The following is a 17,460-nucleotide window of genomic DNA, read 5'->3' as shown; positions in this document are numbered from 1 at the left end:
CTTATTTAAAAATACAAGTATGAATAGAAACATGAAATTTAATGGAGTTTACAACGAATGCCTTGTTGATTTGGCATTATGCATAGAATATTCAGCTACGCCGTATATTTACCTTGGAGAAAGTTAGGTATACATATAGCTATATGATTATATTGAATTATAAATAATCATACATACAATCAATAGGAACCTACATATTTTTCTGTTGACATTTGTTGTAGAAAAAGTGGTACGTACACAGACACAACTCTAGCGCCAGGTCCTCCTGCTTTATAGTGACGGTTTAGTTAGGGATCGATATATGTCCATGATATTTAGAGGTCTTCACTGCGTCGGTTAGTTTTCACTTTTCACAATATTGTTAGTATTATTATTCAGTGGGAAGTTTCTGCGAAGGTTAGGTTGTGGCTTTGCTGCGTCATGGTCTATATTTAATATTATTTGTAGCTCGTCTTGGTCTTTCATAGTATTATTTATTTGACTCAGTGGCCTATAAAGATCCATACCACTAAGAGTAATCATTTTGGTCAATTCTCTCATTTCGCGATGGAAAATCCTCTCGATTTTCTTCTCATTCAGCCCTTCTACTTACCCTTGCTCTCCTTGTTCTTGAATATGGTGCTTTTTCTGATACTTTTTGGTTCATGGGTATTCAAGAAGAGGGAAGCTTGTGAAAACAATGATGGCTTCATGGCTAAAAGGTCTGCAAAGATGTCTTCGACGTATAATAAGCTGGTTGTTGTATGCTGTGTGTCGTTGTCTGTGTTTTATTCTGTGCTCTCGCTGCTGAGTTGCGTTCGCTGGCATTCTAATGTGTGGACTCTCTTTGATCCTCTGTTTGCTGCTCTTACTTGGGGTACCATCTCTATGTATCTTCGTGGTCTACACGACCAAAAGTTACCGTACTTGCTTAGAGTCTGGTGGGTTTTCTTTTTCTTGCTTTCTTGCTACAGTCTTGTGGTAGACTTCGCTCTATACAAGAAGCAAGAACTGGTGTTTCACAGTGTAGTGTCTGAGTTAGTGGGTGTTTGCGCTGGCTTGTTTCTCTGTTGTTCGTGCTTGTGGAAGAAAGGAGAAGAAGGTGAGAGGAGGAGGACCAACCTTCTCGAAGAACCATTGTTGAGTAGCGGTGAATCTAGTGAGAGTGATAGCTGTGATGAGGCAACCACACCTTTTGCAAAAGCTGGGTTTCTAAGCCTCGTGAGTTTCTCTTGGATGAGCCCCTTGGTTACCTTAGGAAATGAGAAAATCATAGACAGCAACGATGTTCCTCAAGTAGACAGCAGTGACAGAGCTAAGAACCTGTTTCGAGTATTTAGGAGCAAGCTTGAATGGGACGATGGTGTGAGAAGGATCACCACGTTTAAGCTTGTCAAGGCGCTCTTCCTCTCAGTGTGGAGAGATATTCTCTTGTCGTTTATGTTTGCTTTTGTCTACACCATGTCTTGCTATGTCGCACCGTATCTCATGGATAACTTTGTTCAGTACCTGAACGGTCAAAGGCAATATAAGTACCAAGGGTATGTTTTAGTGACAACTTTCTTCATTGCCAAGCTTGTAGAATGCCAGACGCGGAGGCATTGGTTCTTCAGAGGGGGCAAAGCTGGACTTGGGATGAAAGCTGTCCTGGTCTCAATGATCTACGAAAAAGGCTTGACCCTTCCATGTCACTCAAAGCAAGGACACACCAGTGGCGAGATTATAAACCTCATGGCGGTAGATGCTGATAGGCTAAACGCTTTTACCTGGTTTATGCATGATCCGTGGATACTTGTGTTACAAGTCAGTTTGGCCTTATGGATCTTGTACAAGAGCCTCGGACTGGGATCAGTTGCGGCTTTTCCAGCCTTTATTTTAGTTATGCTGGCGAATTATCCCTTTGCGAAGCTGGAAGATAAGTTTCAGAGTAATTTGATGAAGTCCAAAGACAACAGGATGAAGAAAACGTCAGAGGTGTTACTGAACATGAGGATCCTCAAGCTTCAGGGGTGGGAGATGAAGTTTCTTTCAAAGATTCTTGACCTCAGACACGTCGAAGCAGGCTGGCTTAAGAAGTTTGTGTACAACTCAGCCGCTATGAGCTCTGTTCTGTGGACTGCGCCTTCTTTCATATCTGCAACAGCTTTTGGCGCTTGTATACTGCTCAAGATTCCTCTTGAATCAGGGAAGATACTTGCGGCCCTTGCAACTTTTAGGATCCTGCAGAGTCCAATCTACAAACTTCCTGAAACGATCTCCATGTTTGTTCAGGTTAAGGTGTCTCTCGGCAGGATTGCATCTTTTCTCTGTCTGGATGATCTGGAGAAAGATGTTGTGGAGAGACTTACTACTAGTGGAAGCTCAGAGATGGCTCTGGTAGTCAGCAACGGTTCTTTCTCTTGGGACGACTCTTCCCCAATCCCAACGCTGAGGGACGTGAGTTTCCAAGTGTCTCAAGGGATGAATGTAGCTGTCTGCGGTACCGTTGGCTCGGGTAAATCAAGCTTGCTCTCATCGATACTAGGCGAAGTCCCCAAGATATCTGGCACCGTTAAGGTCTTTGGAAGCAAGGCGTACGTTGCGCAATCTCCTTGGATCCAAAGTGGCAGAGTTGAGGATAATATTCTGTTTGGTAAGCCGATGGAAAGAGAGTGGTACGAGAGGGTGCTTGAAGCATGTTCTCTGAACAAGGACTTGGAGCTGCTTCCTTTCCACGACCAGACGGTTATTGGGGAAAGGGGTATCAATCTAAGCGGTGGACAGAAGCAGCGTATACAGATAGCTCGCGCTCTCTACCAAAACGCAGATATTTATCTGTTCGACGACCCGTTTAGTGCAGTAGACGCTCATACAGGATCACATCTCTTCAAGGTTTGAATAACCGTTTCCTTTATTTCTTTCCACTCTTACCATCATCACCTTTGTGCTTATTGTTCTTTTTGTAACAGGAAGTCATTTTGGGGATTCTGAAAGACAAGACAGTCTTATACGTCACTCATCAAGTTGAATTTCTGCCTGAAGCTGATCTTATACTGGTTTGTGACTTTTTTGCTCTCTACTATCTTGCCTGTTATGCGTTATGTTACTTACTATATAGTTATGAAATCAATAACCATTTTTGTTAGGTTATGAAAGATGGAAAGATCACACAAGCAGGGAAATACAATGAGATTCTCGACTCAGGAACAGACTTCATGGAGCTTGTGGGAGCTCACACTGACGCCTTAGCGACTGTTGATACATATGAACAAGGCTGTGCTTCATCAGAATCAACTACAGAAAAAGAAAAAGAAGCACCCAAGCTAGAGAAAGATTCACTGTGTAAGCCAAGAGGACAACTAGTTCAACAAGAGGAAAGGGAGAAGGGGAAAGTTGGGTTAACTGTTTACAAAAAATACATGGCGCTAGCGTACGGTGGAGCGGTGATTCCTGTTATATTGCTGGTACAGATTCTCTTCCAGGTTCTAAACATTGGAAGCAACTATTGGATGACGTGGGTGACACCTGTCTCCAAGGATGTGGAACCTCCGGTGAGCGGCTTTACCTTGATCCTAGTCTATGTGGTTCTAGCCATCGCGAGCTCCTTGTGCATACTCGTCAGAGCGTTGCTGGTGTCGATGACTGGTTTCAAGATGGCTACTGAGCTCTTCACGCAAATGCATCGCCGCGTTTTCCGCGCTTCCATGTCGTTCTTTGATGTCACACCAATGGGGAGAATCTTGAATAGAGTAAGTATCTACACGAATGACAATACCAAAAAGAACAACATATTTTAACAAATTAATTTACATGATTACTCTGTTTTTGTTGAATCTTTGTTTTAGGCTTCTACAGACCAAAGTGTAGTGGACTTGAGATTACCGGGACAATTTGCATATGTTGCTATTGCTGCTATTAACATTTTGGGGATTATGGGAGTGATGATACAGGTCGCTTGGCAGGTCCTTATCATCTTCATCCCTGTCGTCGCTGCAAGTGCCTGGTACCGGGTATTGTCCATAATCCTAAAGACTTTGGCTTCTTACTTATTGATATGAAACGTACTAAGGTTCTTGTGTGGTTCTCACTCTTACTTACTTAATGGTATCTATGCGCACAGCAATACTACATATCTGCTGCTCGGGAACTTGCGAGACTAGCTGGAATAAGCAGATCGCCTTTGGTACACCATTTTTCAGAAACACTCTCAGGGGTAACAACTATCAGAAGCTTTGATCAAGAACCGAGGTTCCTCGGTGACATCATGAGACTCAGCGACTGTCTCTCTCGGCTGAGGTTCCATTCCACTGGCGCAATGGAATGGCTCTGCTTCCGCCTTGAGCTGTTATCCACCATCGCGTTTGCGCTATCACTTGTTATCGTAGTTTCTGCGCCTGAAGGGACAGTTAATCCAAGTAAGCCACTACTGACTTCTTTTGTTTTGGTTCGGATTCACAAACTGAGAATCATCTTCGTCTCGTCTTTCTTGTAGGCTTTGCAGGATTGGCTATTACATATGCACTCAATCTAAACAGCCTGCAATCAACTTTGGTGTGGACGCTTTGTGATCTTGAGAACAAGATGATATCCGTGGAGAGAATGCTTCAGTACATAGACATCCCTAGTGAACCGGCTCTTGTGATTGAATCAACTCGGCCTGAGAAATCATGGCCTTCTCGTGGAGAGATTACTATCAGTAATCTCCAGGTGCGGTATGGACCGCATTTGCCTATGGTTCTGCATGGACTGACGTGTACTTTCCCAGGAGGTTTGAAAACAGGAATCGTTGGAAGAACAGGATGTGGCAAGTCCACTCTGATTCAAACTCTGTTCAGGATTGTGGAACCAACAGCCGGAGAAATCAGAATCGATGGAGTAAATATTTTGACCATTGGACTGCATGACTTGCGTTCCAGACTAAGTATCATACCTCAAGATCCAACCATGTTTGAAGGCACGGTTCGTAGCAACTTGGACCCTCTTGAGGAATATACTGATGACCAAATCTGGGAGGCGCTCGACAAGTGTCAGCTCGGGGATGAGGTAAGGAAGAAAGAACTGAAGCTAGATTCCCCTGTTAGCGAGAACGGACAGAACTGGAGTGTTGGTCAGAGACAACTGGTGTGCCTGGGAAGAGTCTTACTCAAGAGAAGCAAAGTATTGGTTCTTGATGAGGCTACTGCGTCTGTAGATACTGCGACTGATAATCTGATACAGGAGACCCTGAGGCAGCACTTTACGGATTGTACGGTGATAACAATCGCGCATAGAATATCATCTGTTATAGACAGCGATATGGTCTTGCTTCTAGACCAAGGTCCTGAACTCATCATGATCATTATACCTTTGTTTTTTTATATATGAAGACTTGTATTAACATTGTCTATGTGTCCTAAGTGCAGGGCTTATCAAAGAACATGATTCACCGGCGAGATTGCTTGAAGACAAGTCTTCTTCTTTCTCAAAGCTTGTGGCAGAATACACAACGAATTCTCGGAATCCAAATTCAGCAGAAGCTGTTAGTTAGTATCAAAAGCTTCTATAATAATGGGACAAATCAAAAGCTATGTACTGAAATTTGTAAACCAATGTTAAGACTTATCATTTGATGATATGACATTTAAATGCAAGTGGCATATTGCTCTAGTGGATATGAACATATCCACATGGCTCCATCTCGAGCCGGTGACATTGATTAGATTATGGACTTGGTGGTGGTATCTTTAATCACTGGCCATAAATCATTTTCAGACCAGAGTTATGTTTTCTTTGGAGGTTTTCTGGAGATTCATTCTTGTTGGTTAAGTTAATTTGTTTTATTGTGTAAGCAGATGGCGCCAAAGCAAAAGATTAGGATCAAGCTTAGATCATACTGGGTGCCTCTTATTGAGGGCTCATGCAAACAGATACTTGACGCTGCAAGAAACACCAATGCCAAGACTATGGGTTCCTGTTCCATTGCCGACCAAGAAGCGTATCTACTGTGTTCTCAAGTCTCCCCACGTTCACAAGGATGCAAGGTTTCACTTTGAGATCCGGACTCACCAGCCGATGATTGATATTCTCTACCCTACTGCTCAGACCATCAACTTCTTGATGCAGCTGGATCTCCCTGCTGGTGTTGATGTGGATGTCAAGCTCTGAAGATCAACCATTGGTAACATGAACAAGCTCTTTCTTCCTCCCACTTCTGACTAATGTGTCTAGTTCGTGAACTGATTATAAAATTTTCATCAGATTACCTCATAGTATCTTGATGCTTGTTCTTAACCAAAGTGTTTCTTCCTCACAGGTGATCATCCTTTTCAGATCAAACTATACTGCGTAGAACTTGCAAGCCCTGTGCCATCCTTTTTTGAGAGTCTCTGCTATGGATATTCTCTGGTCCTTGTTCTTAGTTGATATACAAATCAGCAAGTAAGCAAGTTCAAAAGGATCTTCTTTTTTTGTATGTGTGTTTGCTAATTGTTTTGCTGTCAACTGTTACAAATAAGTTCAATGTATTTTTCTGTTGTACTTTACTATAGCACAAGGTCCTCCTGCTTTATAGTGACGTTTAGGTTTATAGAGGTCTTCGTAGTTTGCATCGGTTAGTTTTCACAATATTGTTAGTATTATTATTCAGAGGAAAGTTTCTGCGAAGGTTAGGTTGTAGCTTTGCTGCGTCATGGTCTATATATAATATTATTTGTGTCTCGTCTTGGTCTTCCAAAGTAGTATTATTTATTGACTCAGTGGCCTATAAAAGCATCCATCCAGTCACAAAGAGGAATCATTTTGGTCAATTCTCTCTCATTTCCCGATGGAAAATCCTCTCGATTTTCTTCTCATTCAGCCCATCTACTTACCCTTGCTCTCCATTCTCTTGAATCTGGTGCTGTTGCTAACTCTTTTTGGTTTATGGGTATACAAGAAGATGGAAGCTTGTGAAAACAGTGATGGCTTCATGAACAAAAGGTCTACAAAGATGTATGACAAGCTGGTTGTGATGTGCTGTGTGTCGTTGTCTGTGTTTTATTCTGTGCTCTCGCTGCTGAGTTGCGTTCGCTGGCATTCTGATGTGTGGACTCTCTTTGATCTTCTGTTGGCTGCGCTTACTTGGGGTACCATCTCTATGTACCTTCGTGGTCTACACGACCAAAAGTTACCATATTTGCTTAGAGTCTGGTGGGTTTTCTATTTCTTGCTTTCTTGCTACCGTCTTGTGGTAGACTTCAAGAAGCAAGAACTGGTGTCAGTTCATAGTGTGGTGTCTGAGTTAGTGGGAATTTGCGCTGGCTTGTTTCTTTGTTGTTCGTGCTTGTGGAAGAAAGGAGAAGGTGAGAGGACCAACCTTCTCGAAGAACCATTATTGAGTAGCGCTGAATCTAGTGAGAGTGAAGCCTCTGATGAGGTAACCACACCTTTTTCAAAAGCTGGGTTTCTAAGCCTCGTGAGTTTCTCTTGGATGAGCCCCTTGGTTACCTTAGGAAATGAGAAAATCATAGACAGCAACGATGTTCCTCAAGTAGACAGCAGTGACAGAGCTGAGAACCTGTTTCGAGTATTTAGGAGTAAGCTTGAATGGGACGACGGTGAAAGAAGGATCACCACGTTTAAGCTTGTCAAGGCGCTCTTCCTCTCAGTGTGGCGAGACATTCTCTTGTCATTCCTGTTTGCTTTTGTCTACACGATGTCTTGCTACGTTGCACCGTATCTCATGGATAACTTTGTTCAGTACTTGAACGGTCAAAGGCAATATAGTAAGTACCAAGGGTATGTATTAGTGACGATTTTCTTCGTTGCAAAGCTTGTGGAATGCCAAACTCGGAGGCATTGGTACTTCAGGGCGGGCAAAGCTGGAGTTGGGATGAAAGCGGTTCTGGTCTCAATGATCTACGAGAAGGGCTTGACACTTCCATGTCACTCAAAGCAAGGACACACCAGCGGCGAGATTATAAACCTCATGGCGGTAGATGCTGACAGGTTAGACGCTTTCACTTGGTTTATGCATGACCCATGGATACTTGTGTTACAAGTTAGTTTGGCCTTATGGATCTTGTACAAGAGCCTCGGACTAGGATCGATTGTGACTTTTCCGGCCTTTATTTTGGTTATGCTGGCGAATTATCCCTTTGCAAAGCTGGAAGATAAGTTTCAGAGCAATCTGATGAAGTCCAAAGACAACAGGATGAAGAAAACATCGGAGGTGTTACTGAACATGAGGATCCTCAAGCTTCAAGGGTGGGAGATGAAGTTCCTTTCCAAGATTCTTGACCTTAGACATGTCGAAGCAGGCTGGCTCAAGAGATTCGTGTACAACTCAGCCGCTATGAGCTCTGTTCTGTGGACTTCGCCTTTTTTCATATCCGCAACAGCTTTTGGTGCTTGTATATTGCTCAAGATTCCTCTTGAATCAGGGAAGATACTGGCGGCTCTCGCTACTTTTGGGATTCTGCAAAACCCAGTCTACAAACTCCCTGAGACGATCTCCATGTTTGTTCAGGTTAAGGTGTCTCTCGGCAGGATTGCATCTTTTCTCTGTCTGGATGATTTGCAGAAAGATGTCGTGGAGAGAGTTACTACTAGTGGAAGTTCAGAGATGGCCCTTAAAGTCAGCAACGGTTCTTTCTCTTGGGACGACTCTTCCCCAATCCCAACACTGAGAGACGTGAGTTTCGAAGTGTCTCATGGGATGAATGTAGCTGTTTGTGGTACCGTTGGCTCGGGTAAATCAAGCTTACTCTCATCCATACTCGGTGAGGTCCCCAAGATATCTGGAACTGTTAAGGTCTTTGGAAGCAAGGCGTACGTTGCACAGTCTCCCTGGATCCAAAGCGGCAAAGTGGAGGATAATATTCTGTTTGGTAAGCCAATGGAAAGAGAGTGGTACCAGAGGGTGCTTGAAGCATGTTCTTTGAACAAGGACTTGGAACTGCTTCCGTTCCATGACCAGACGGTTATTGGGGAAAGGGGTATCAATTTAAGCGGTGGACAGAAACAGCGTATACAAATCGCTCGCGCTCTCTACCAGAACGCAGATATTTATCTGTTCGACGACCCTTTTAGTGCAGTAGACGCTCATACAGGATCACATCTCTTCAAGGTTAATAACCCGTTTCCTTTTCTTTCCACTCTTACCATCACCTTTGTGCTGTCTTATCCTTATTGTTTATTTGTAACAGGAAGTCATTTTGGGGATTCTGAAAGACAAGACAGTTGTATACGTTACTCATCAAGTTGAATTTCTGCCTGAAGCTGATCTTATATTGGTTTGTGACTTGTTTGCTCTCTACAAGCTTGCATGAGCATCATCTTAAGTACTTTATACTTATGAAATCAAATAATCATTTTGGTAGGTTATGAAAGAAGGAAAGATCACACAAGCAGGGAAATACAATGAAATCCTCGATTCAGGAACAGACTTGATGGAGCTTGTGGGAGCTCACACTGATGCCTTAGCAACAGTTGATACATATGAACAAGGCTGTGCTACATCGGAATCAACTAGAAACAAAGAAAAAGAAGCACCCAAGCTAGAGAAAGATTCGGGCAAGCCAAGAGGACAACTAGTCCAACAAGAGGAAAGGGAGAAGGGGAAAGTTGGGTTCACTGTGTACAAAAAATACATGGCACTAGCATACGGAGGAGCAGTGATTCCTGTTATATTGCTAGTAGAGATTCTCTTCCAGGTTCTAAACATTGGGAGCAACTATTGGATAACATGGGTGACACCTGTTTCCAAGGATGTTGAACCTCCAGTGAGCGGCTTTACGTTGATTCTCGTCTATGTGGTTCTAACCATCGCGAGCTCCTTGTGCATACTCGTCAGAACGTTGCTGGTATCGATGACTGGTTTCAAGATTGCTACTGAACTCTTCACGCAAATGCATCTCCGCGTTTTCCGCGCTTCCATGTCGTTCTTTGATGTCACACCAATGGGGAGAATCTTGAATAGAGTGAGTATTTACACGAATGACGATACCAGAAAATAAACATATTTTAACTGATTCATTTACATGAATGATTACTCTGTTTTTCTTTTCCCTCAATCTTTGTTTTAGGCTTCTACAGACCAAAGTGTTGTGGACCTGAGATTACCGGGTCTATTTGCATATGTTGCTGTTGCTTTTATTAACATTTTGGGGATTATGGGAGTGATGATACAGGTCGCTTGGCAGGTCCTTGTCATCTTCATCCCTGTCGTTGCTGCAAGTGCCTGGTACCGGGTATTGTCCATAATCCTGAATTGGCGTTCGCTTTTGGTTATTTTGATTTTCGGTTTTTGGTTATTACTTATTACTTATTGATATGAAAAACATACTAAGGTTCTTGTGTGGTTCTCACTCTTGCTTACCTAATGTCATCTATGCACACAGCAATATTACATATCTGCTGCTCGGGAACTCGCGAGACTAGCTGGAATAAGCAGATCGCCTTTGGTACATCATTTTTCAGAAACACTCTCAGGGGTGACAACTATCAGAAGCTTTGATCAAGAACCGAGGTTCCTAGGTGACATCATGAAACTCAGCGACCGTCTTTCTCGGCTGAGTTTTCATTCCGGTGGCGCAACGGAATGGCTCTGCTTCCGCCTTGAGCTCTTATCAACTATCGCATTTGCGCTTTCACTTGTTATCGTAGTTGCTGCGCCTGAAGGGACAGTTAATCCAAGTAAAGCCACTACTGACTTCTTTTGCTTTGGTTCAGATTCACAAACTGAGAATCATCTTCGTCTCGTCTTTCTTTCTTGTAGGCTTTGCAGGATTGGCGATTACATATGCACTGAATCTAAACAGCCTGCAATCAAATTTGGTATGGGCACTCTGTGAGCTTGAGAGCAAGATGATATCTGTGGAGAGAATGCTTCAGTACATAGACATCCCTAGTGAACCTTCTCTGGTGATTGAATCAACTCGGCCTGAGAAATCATGGCCTTCTCGTGGAGAGATTACTATCAATAATCTCCAGGTGCGGTATGGACCGCATTTGCCTATGGTGCTGCATGGACTGACGTGTACTTTCCCTGGAGGTTTGAAAACAGGAATCGTTGGAAGAACAGGAAGTGGCAAGTCCACTCTGATTCAAACTCTGTTCAGGATTGTGGAACCAACAGCCGGAGAAATCAGAATCGATGGGATAGATATCTTGACCATTGGACTGCACGACTTGCGTTCCAGACTAAGTATCATACCTCAAGATCCAACCATGTTTGAAGGCACGGTTCGTAGCAACTTGGACCCTCTTGAGGAATATACTGATGACCAAATCTGGGAGGCGCTCGACAAGTGTCAGCTCGGGGATGAGGTAAGGAAGAAAGAACTGAAGCTAGATTCCCCTGTTAGCGAGAACGGACAGAACTGGAGTGTTGGTCAGAGACAGCTGGTGTGCCTGGGAAGAGTCTTGCTCAAGAGAAGCAAAGTGTTGGTTCTTGATGAAGCCACTGCTTCTGTGGATACTGCGACTGATAATCTGATACAGGAGACTCTGAGGCAACACTTTACGGATTGTACGGTGATAACAATCGCGCATAGAATATCATCTGTTATAGACAGCGACATGGTCTTGCTTCTAGACCAAGGTCCTGAACTCATCATGATCATTATACCTTTGTTTCTTTTATATATGAAGACTTGTATTAACATTGTCTATGTGTCCTAAGTGCAGGGCTTATCAAAGAACATGATTCACCGGCGAGATTGCTTGAAGACAAGTCTTCTTCTTTCTCAAAGCTTGTGGCAGAATACACAACGAGTTCTCGGAATCCAAATTCAGCAGAAGCTGTTACTTAGAATCAAAAGATCCCATAATAATTGGACAGATCAAAAGCTATGTATTGAAATTTGTAAACCAATGTTGGACTTTTCATTTGATGATGACATTTAAATGCAAGTGGCATATTGCTCTAGTGGCTATGAACATATCCATATGGCTCCATCTCTTGACGGTGACATTGATTGGATTATGGATTTTGGTGGTGGTGTCTTTAATTACTGCCCATAAATTATAATGTCATTATCATAAAAAGCATAGGTTATACTGATATACGCATGTGAGACAAAGAAATGAAGAATAGTAGTAGCCGTTGACTGACAAAAACAGAGACTTTCTACTTACTTGCAGCCCACTCTGGTGGGGCTTGAGAGAGAGAGTCTGAGAGGACCATTTTTTTGTACCTTCTTCGTAGTTTCTTAGCCGTGCTCTTCAAGACATACTGTGCATCAACTCACTTCACTCTCGTTCTATAAGTACTTCTCGTTCTTTGAAAACTCTGCACCAAATTATTAACTACAACCCACTTTCTGAAATCATTGGTAACACAAAAAGAGAGATCAGAGCAAAGCCATGGACTTTCTGAGTTCCATGAAGGATACTACTGGTTTGTTAAAAACCTATTCTCCTAGGTCTGTTCTTCTTGAACCTCTTCTTTTAAGATGGGTCTCTGGTTTCTTGCACGCGGTTTTGTTGCTGGTTCTGTTTTGCTTATGGGTGGGTAACAAAGTTAGGGGAGATAATGGTTCTGGTGTTGTTACAAAGAGTCTAAAATGTAAGCCGGTTCTGTTTTGTAGTTTAGCTCTGTCTCTCCTTAATCTCGTGTTATTGTTGTTGAGTGGTTTCTCTTGGTACTACGAGAGTGGCTGGTCAGAAAATGATCAGCTAGTTTCTCTCGTGGGGTTACTATTAGCAACGGTTTCTTGGGGGACTTTGTCGATTTGCTTGCATCGTTGCAGTAATCATGAGCGAACCAAGTCTCCGTTTCTGCTTAGGCTCTGGTTTGTTCTCTATCTCGCGGTTTCTTGCTACTCTCTTGTAGTAGACATCGTTATGTACAAGAAAGATGAAACCATACCTGTTCATCTTCTGGTGTACGACGTTGTTTCTTTCAGTGCTGCTCTGCTTCTCAGTTATGTGGCTTTCTTCAAGAAAGCTAGAGGCAGCAGCAATGGAGTCTTGGAAGAGCCACTCTTGAATGGAGATTCTAGTGTTGGTGCTACTCTTTACTCTAGAGCTGGCATTCTCAGTCTCTTTACTTTCTCTTGGATGAGTCCATTGATTGAAACTGGAAACAAGAAAGCTCTCGATCTAGAAGATGTTCCTGAGCTTCATGATAGTGACAGCGTAGTCCGGTTAGCTCCCAACTTTAGGAGTATGCTTGAATCATCAGATGGTGGTGGTGTCACCACGTTCAAGCTCTTAAAAGCCTTGTTCTTTTCATCTCACTGGGAGATTCTAGTGACTGCACTCTTGGCTTTCATCTACTCGATCGCGTCATACGTTGGACCAGCACTCATTGACACATTCGTCCAGTACCTTAACGGACGTAGACAGTACAGCAACGAAGGGTATGTGCTAGTCATTACTTTCTTTCTTGCTAAGCTTCTTGAGTGTCTTGCCAAGAGACACTGGTACTTCAGGTTACAGAAGATTGGTATTAGGATGAGATCTTGTCTGGTCGCAATGATATACGAAAAGGGGTTGACCCTTTCATGCCATTCAAAGAAAGGACGGACAAGTGGTGAGATTATAAATCTCATGACTGTGGATGCTGAGAGGGTTGGTAGCTTCTGCTGGTACATGCATGATACATGGCTGCTTTTGTTACAAGTCGGTCTAGCTATGTGGCTCTTGTACAGGAGCCTGGGACTAGCATCTATAGCTGCATTGGTTGCTACCGTTCTAGTAATGCTTGTGAACATTCCATTTGGGAAAATGCAAGAGAGGTTTCAGGAGAAGTTGATGGAAGCTAAGGACAACAGGATGAAATCAACATCTGAGATCTTGAGAAACATGAGGATTCTCAAACTCCAGGGATGGGAGATGAAGTTTCTGTCCAAGATATTCGATCTTAGAACTTGCGAGGAAGGGTGGCTGAAGAAGTATGTGTATAACTCAGCTGTTATAAGCTTTGTTTTCTGGGGAGCTCCTACTTTGGTGTCAGTCTCTACCTTTGGTGCTTGTATACTTCTTGGCATCCCCCTTGAATCTGGAAAGACACTCTCAGCGATTGCAATCCTTAGTACTCTACGACAGCCGATCTTCTATCTTCCGGAAACTATCTCCATGGTTGTGCAAACAAAAGTCTCTCTTGACAGAATTGCATCTTATCTTTGTCAAGACAACTTACAGCCTGACGTTGTGGAGAGGCTTCCTAAGGGAAGTTCAGACATATCTGTGGAAGTGATCAACAGCACTTTATCTTGGGATGTTTCATCTGCTAGCCCAACTCTAAAAGACATTAATCTCAAGGTCTTCCTTGGGATGAAGGTTGCAGTTTGTGGTACTGTTGGCTCTGGGAAGTCAAGCTTGCTTTCATCTATACTTGGAGAAGTACCTAAGATATCTGGAAGTCTCAAGGTTTTTGGAACAAAAGGGTACGTTGCACAGTCTCCTTGGATTCAGAGCGGTACTATTGAGGAGAACATCTTGTTTGGTAAGACTATGGAAAGAGAACGTTATGAAAAGGTGGTTGAAGCATGTTCTTTGAGTAAGGATCTGGAGGTACTCTCATTTGGTGATCAGACTGTCATTGGTGAACGTGGGATCAATCTGAGTGGTGGACAAAAGCAAAGGATACAGATTGCAAGAGCACTCTACCAAGATGCAGATATCTACCTGTTTGATGATCCTTTTAGTGCTGTGGATGCTCACACAGGGTCACATCTCTTTAAGGTAACATCTTCCTTCTTTAGCCATTTTTTTTACTTCAGCATATTGATTTTCATTCTTAATGTTCTTTCAGGAAGTTTTGCTGGGGCTTTTGAGTTCAAAATCAGTTATATATGTAACTCATCAACTTGAGTTCTTACCTTCTGCTGATCTTATACTGGTACGTGAATAGTATGAGTTTCTTTTTTATCTTTTCAAGTTGAGTTCTTACCCGCTTCTGATCTTGTCTTGTCTTGTGCCTCAGGTCATGAAACATGGAAGGATCAGCCAAGCTGGAAGATACAATGATATCCTCAACTCTGGAACAGACTTCATGGAGCTTATAGGTGCTCATCAGGAGGCTCTTGCAGTAGTTGGTTCACTTGATGCCAATTCTGTTTCTGAGAAATCAGCTTTAGGTGAAGAAGACAATGGTGTTGGGAGAGATGTTATTGACTCTGAGGGGAAACAAGAAAGTCAAGATTTGAAGAATGATAAGTCAGACTCTTCTGGGGAGCCTAATAGACAACTTGTGCAAGAGGAAGAGAGGGAGAAAGGTAGCGTCTCTTTGGATGTATACTGGAAATACATCACACTAGCCTACGGAGGAGCTCTTGTGCCTTTTATATTGTTGGCACAGGTTATGTTTCAGCTTCTACAGATTGGAAGCAACTACTGGATGGCTTGGGGCACTCCTGTTTCCAAAGATGTGGAAGCTCATGTGAACCTTTCTACATTAATGATTGTGTATGTGGCTTTGGCCGTTGGAAGTTGCTTCTGCATTCTTGTAAGAGCCACACTTCTCGTAACAGCTGGTTATAAGACTGCCACTGAACTGTTTCACAAAATGCACCGCTGCATTTTCCGTTCTCCTATGTCCTTCTTTGATTCCACTCCAAGTGGAAGAATCATGAATAGAGTATGTCTCTGCCACTCTAGTTATTTGAGGATCTCCTCTGTTCTGTGATTAATGTTTGTTCTTTTTTTCCTGGTATAGGCTTCTACAGACCAGTCAGCTGTGGATTTGGACATACCATCTCAATTCTCATCACTTGCTGTCACAGCCATTCAGGTTATTGGAATCATTGGAGTTATGTCACAGGTTTCTTGGTTGGTTTTTCTTGTCTTCATCCCTGTGGTTGCTGCCTCCATATGGTATCAGGTACTGTCCAAGGCTCTTCCTAATCTAAGAGTTGGTTCTGTAAAGAAAGCTATGTTTTGTGACAAGAAAACCTTCAAACTTTGCAGAGATATTACATAGCTGCAGCAAGAGAACTTTCACGGTTAGATGGAGTATGCAAAGCCCCTCTGATTCAGCATTTTGCTGAAACGATCTCAGGGTCGACAACCATCAGGAGTTTCAATCAAGAATCAAGATTCCGTGGCGACAACATGAGGCTCAGTGATGCTTACTCTAGGCCCAAATTCTATTTAGCTGGAGCAGTGGAGTGGCTTTGCTTTCGCCTTGATATGTTATCTTCATTTACGTTTGCCTTTTCACTCGTTTTCTTGATCTCTATACCTACTGGTATGATTGATCCAAGCCTCGCCGGATTAGCCGTGACTTATGGACTCAATCTGAGCACACAGCAAGCTTGGCTGATGTGGGGTCTTTGTAATCTTGAGAACAAAATCATATCGGTAGAGAGGATCCTTCAGTATGCAAGTGTTCCTAGTGAACCACCTCTTGTGATAGATACAAACCGGCCTGAGAAATCATGGCCTTCACATGGAGATGTGGACATCTGCAATCTTCAGGTATCTATCTATCTATCTATAACATTTTATTACTATTTTTAACCATCTGGTGATATTTTTCGACACATTGTTAGGTAAGATATGCTGCACATATGCCACTAGTGTTGAGAGGAATAACATGCACATTCAAAGGAGGTTTAAGAACAGGCATTGTTGGAAGGACAGGAAGCGGCAAATCGACATTGATACAAACCCTTTTCCGCATTGTAGAACCATCATCTGGAGAAATCAGGATAGATGGAGTGAATATCTTGACCATTGGGTTGCATGACTTGCGTTTAAGACTAAGTATAATACCCCAAGATCCAACCATGTTTGAAGGAACTGTGAGAAGTAACTTGGATCCTCTTGAAGAGTACACAGATGATCAAATCTGGGAGGTGGGTCTGTTTAGTTTCTGTTCTTTCTTTGCTAGTTAAAATGTTCACTCTTGAGTTATAATTCTCTGTATGTTTAGGCTCTTGACAAGTGTCAACTAGGAGATGAAGTGAGGAAAAAGGAACACAAGCTTGATTCATCTGTGAGTGAGAATGGAGAGAATTGGAGCATGGGTCAGAGGCAACTTGTGTGTCTTGGGAGAGTTCTTCTCAAGAGAAGCAAGATCTTGGTACTTGATGAAGCCACTGCTTCTGTTGACACGTCAACTGACAATCTTATCCAGAAGACGTTAAGAGAACATTTCTCAGATTGTACAGTGATAACCATTGCACACAGGATATCTTCTGTTATTGACAGCGACATGGTTCTGCTTCTTAGCAATGGTTTGTCTGAAACTTCCAAATCTTTCAGTATAACATGTGTATGTAGAGGAATCATCAAGAGTCTTGTTTTGTTATGTGTGCAGGGATCATTGAGGAGTATGATTCGCCAGTGAGGTTGCTCGAGGATAAGTCTTCATCTTTGGCTAAACTCGTGGCTGAGTACACCTCAAGATCAAGTTCCAGTTCTGATTAAAACCTCTACTTAGCTGTCTTTGTATTGTACTACTTCTATGACACTTATCAGTTTTCTTTTTCTTCTTTTTTTTTCTCAATGTATAAAAGATACACCTACATGTTAAGACATCATGATCTGAAACAGAAAAAAAAAAAAACAATAGAATCTACTGTCTCTCTGTTT

General features: G+C 42.6%; 4 protein-coding genes across 7 annotated transcripts; all 4 read left to right on the top strand.

The window, feature by feature from the left end:
- Positions 1-119: 119 nt before the first annotated feature.
- Positions 120-5,604, top strand: LOC108811905 (ABC transporter C family member 6). 2 transcript variants are annotated; one of them, XM_056986841.1, is made up of 7 exons: positions 120-2,850; positions 2,928-3,014; positions 3,105-3,707; positions 3,804-3,968; positions 4,079-4,373; positions 4,451-5,256; positions 5,361-5,604. In XM_056986841.1, the coding sequence occupies exons 1-7, from the start codon at positions 547-549 to the stop codon at positions 5,565-5,567; spliced, it is 4,467 nt and encodes a 1,488-aa protein (XP_056842821.1). In that variant the 5' UTR covers positions 120-546; the 3' UTR covers positions 5,568-5,604. The 2 variants fall into 2 exon arrangements, with proteins under 2 accessions (XP_056842821.1, XP_018439514.1); XM_018584012.2 differs by having other exon boundaries at positions 4,451-5,275.
- Positions 5,605-5,756: 152 nt separating this feature from the next.
- Positions 5,757-6,102, top strand: LOC130495459 (30S ribosomal protein S10, chloroplastic-like). The gene is given in 2 exon segments (XM_056986844.1): positions 5,757-5,906; positions 5,908-6,102. Coding segments are annotated over 2 exon segments (312 nt in total). The 5' UTR covers positions 5,757-5,789.
- A 149-nt stretch (positions 6,103-6,251) lies between these two features.
- On the top strand, positions 6,252-11,858 carry LOC108811906 (ABC transporter C family member 6). Of its 3 annotated transcripts, none has more exons than XM_018584014.2 (8): positions 6,252-6,375; positions 6,872-9,043; positions 9,123-9,209; positions 9,297-9,896; positions 10,002-10,166; positions 10,317-10,611; positions 10,694-11,518; positions 11,605-11,858. In XM_018584014.2, the coding sequence occupies exons 2-8, from the start codon at positions 6,875-6,877 to the stop codon at positions 11,727-11,729; spliced, it is 4,266 nt and encodes a 1,421-aa protein (XP_018439516.1). In that variant the 5' UTR covers positions 6,252-6,375; positions 6,872-6,874; the 3' UTR covers positions 11,730-11,858. The 3 variants fall into 3 exon arrangements, with proteins under 3 accessions (XP_018439516.1, XP_018439518.1, XP_018439515.1); XM_018584016.2 differs by having other exon boundaries at positions 6,257-6,375; positions 6,875-9,043; XM_018584013.2 differs by lacking the exon at positions 6,252-6,375 and having other exon boundaries at positions 6,751-9,043.
- A 212-nt stretch (positions 11,859-12,070) lies between these two features.
- LOC108806541 (ABC transporter C family member 3) lies at positions 12,071-17,459 on the top strand. Its single transcript, XM_018578683.2, has 8 exons — positions 12,071-14,607; positions 14,678-14,764; positions 14,849-15,502; positions 15,581-15,745; positions 15,832-16,341; positions 16,416-16,721; positions 16,799-17,102; positions 17,186-17,459. The coding sequence occupies exons 1-8, from the start codon at positions 12,283-12,285 to the stop codon at positions 17,293-17,295; spliced, it is 4,461 nt and encodes a 1,486-aa protein (XP_018434185.2). The 5' UTR covers positions 12,071-12,282; the 3' UTR covers positions 17,296-17,459.
- The last annotated feature ends 1 nt before the right edge of the window (position 17,460 follows it).

This window comes from Raphanus sativus, chromosome 6 (genome assembly GCF_000801105.2).
Source record: "Raphanus sativus cultivar WK10039 chromosome 6, ASM80110v3, whole genome shotgun sequence".
Taxonomy (NCBI): domain Eukaryota; kingdom Viridiplantae; phylum Streptophyta; class Magnoliopsida; order Brassicales; family Brassicaceae; genus Raphanus; species Raphanus sativus.
The sequence above is the reverse complement of the archived record's forward strand: the minus strand, read 5'-3'. Positions and strand labels throughout refer to the sequence as shown.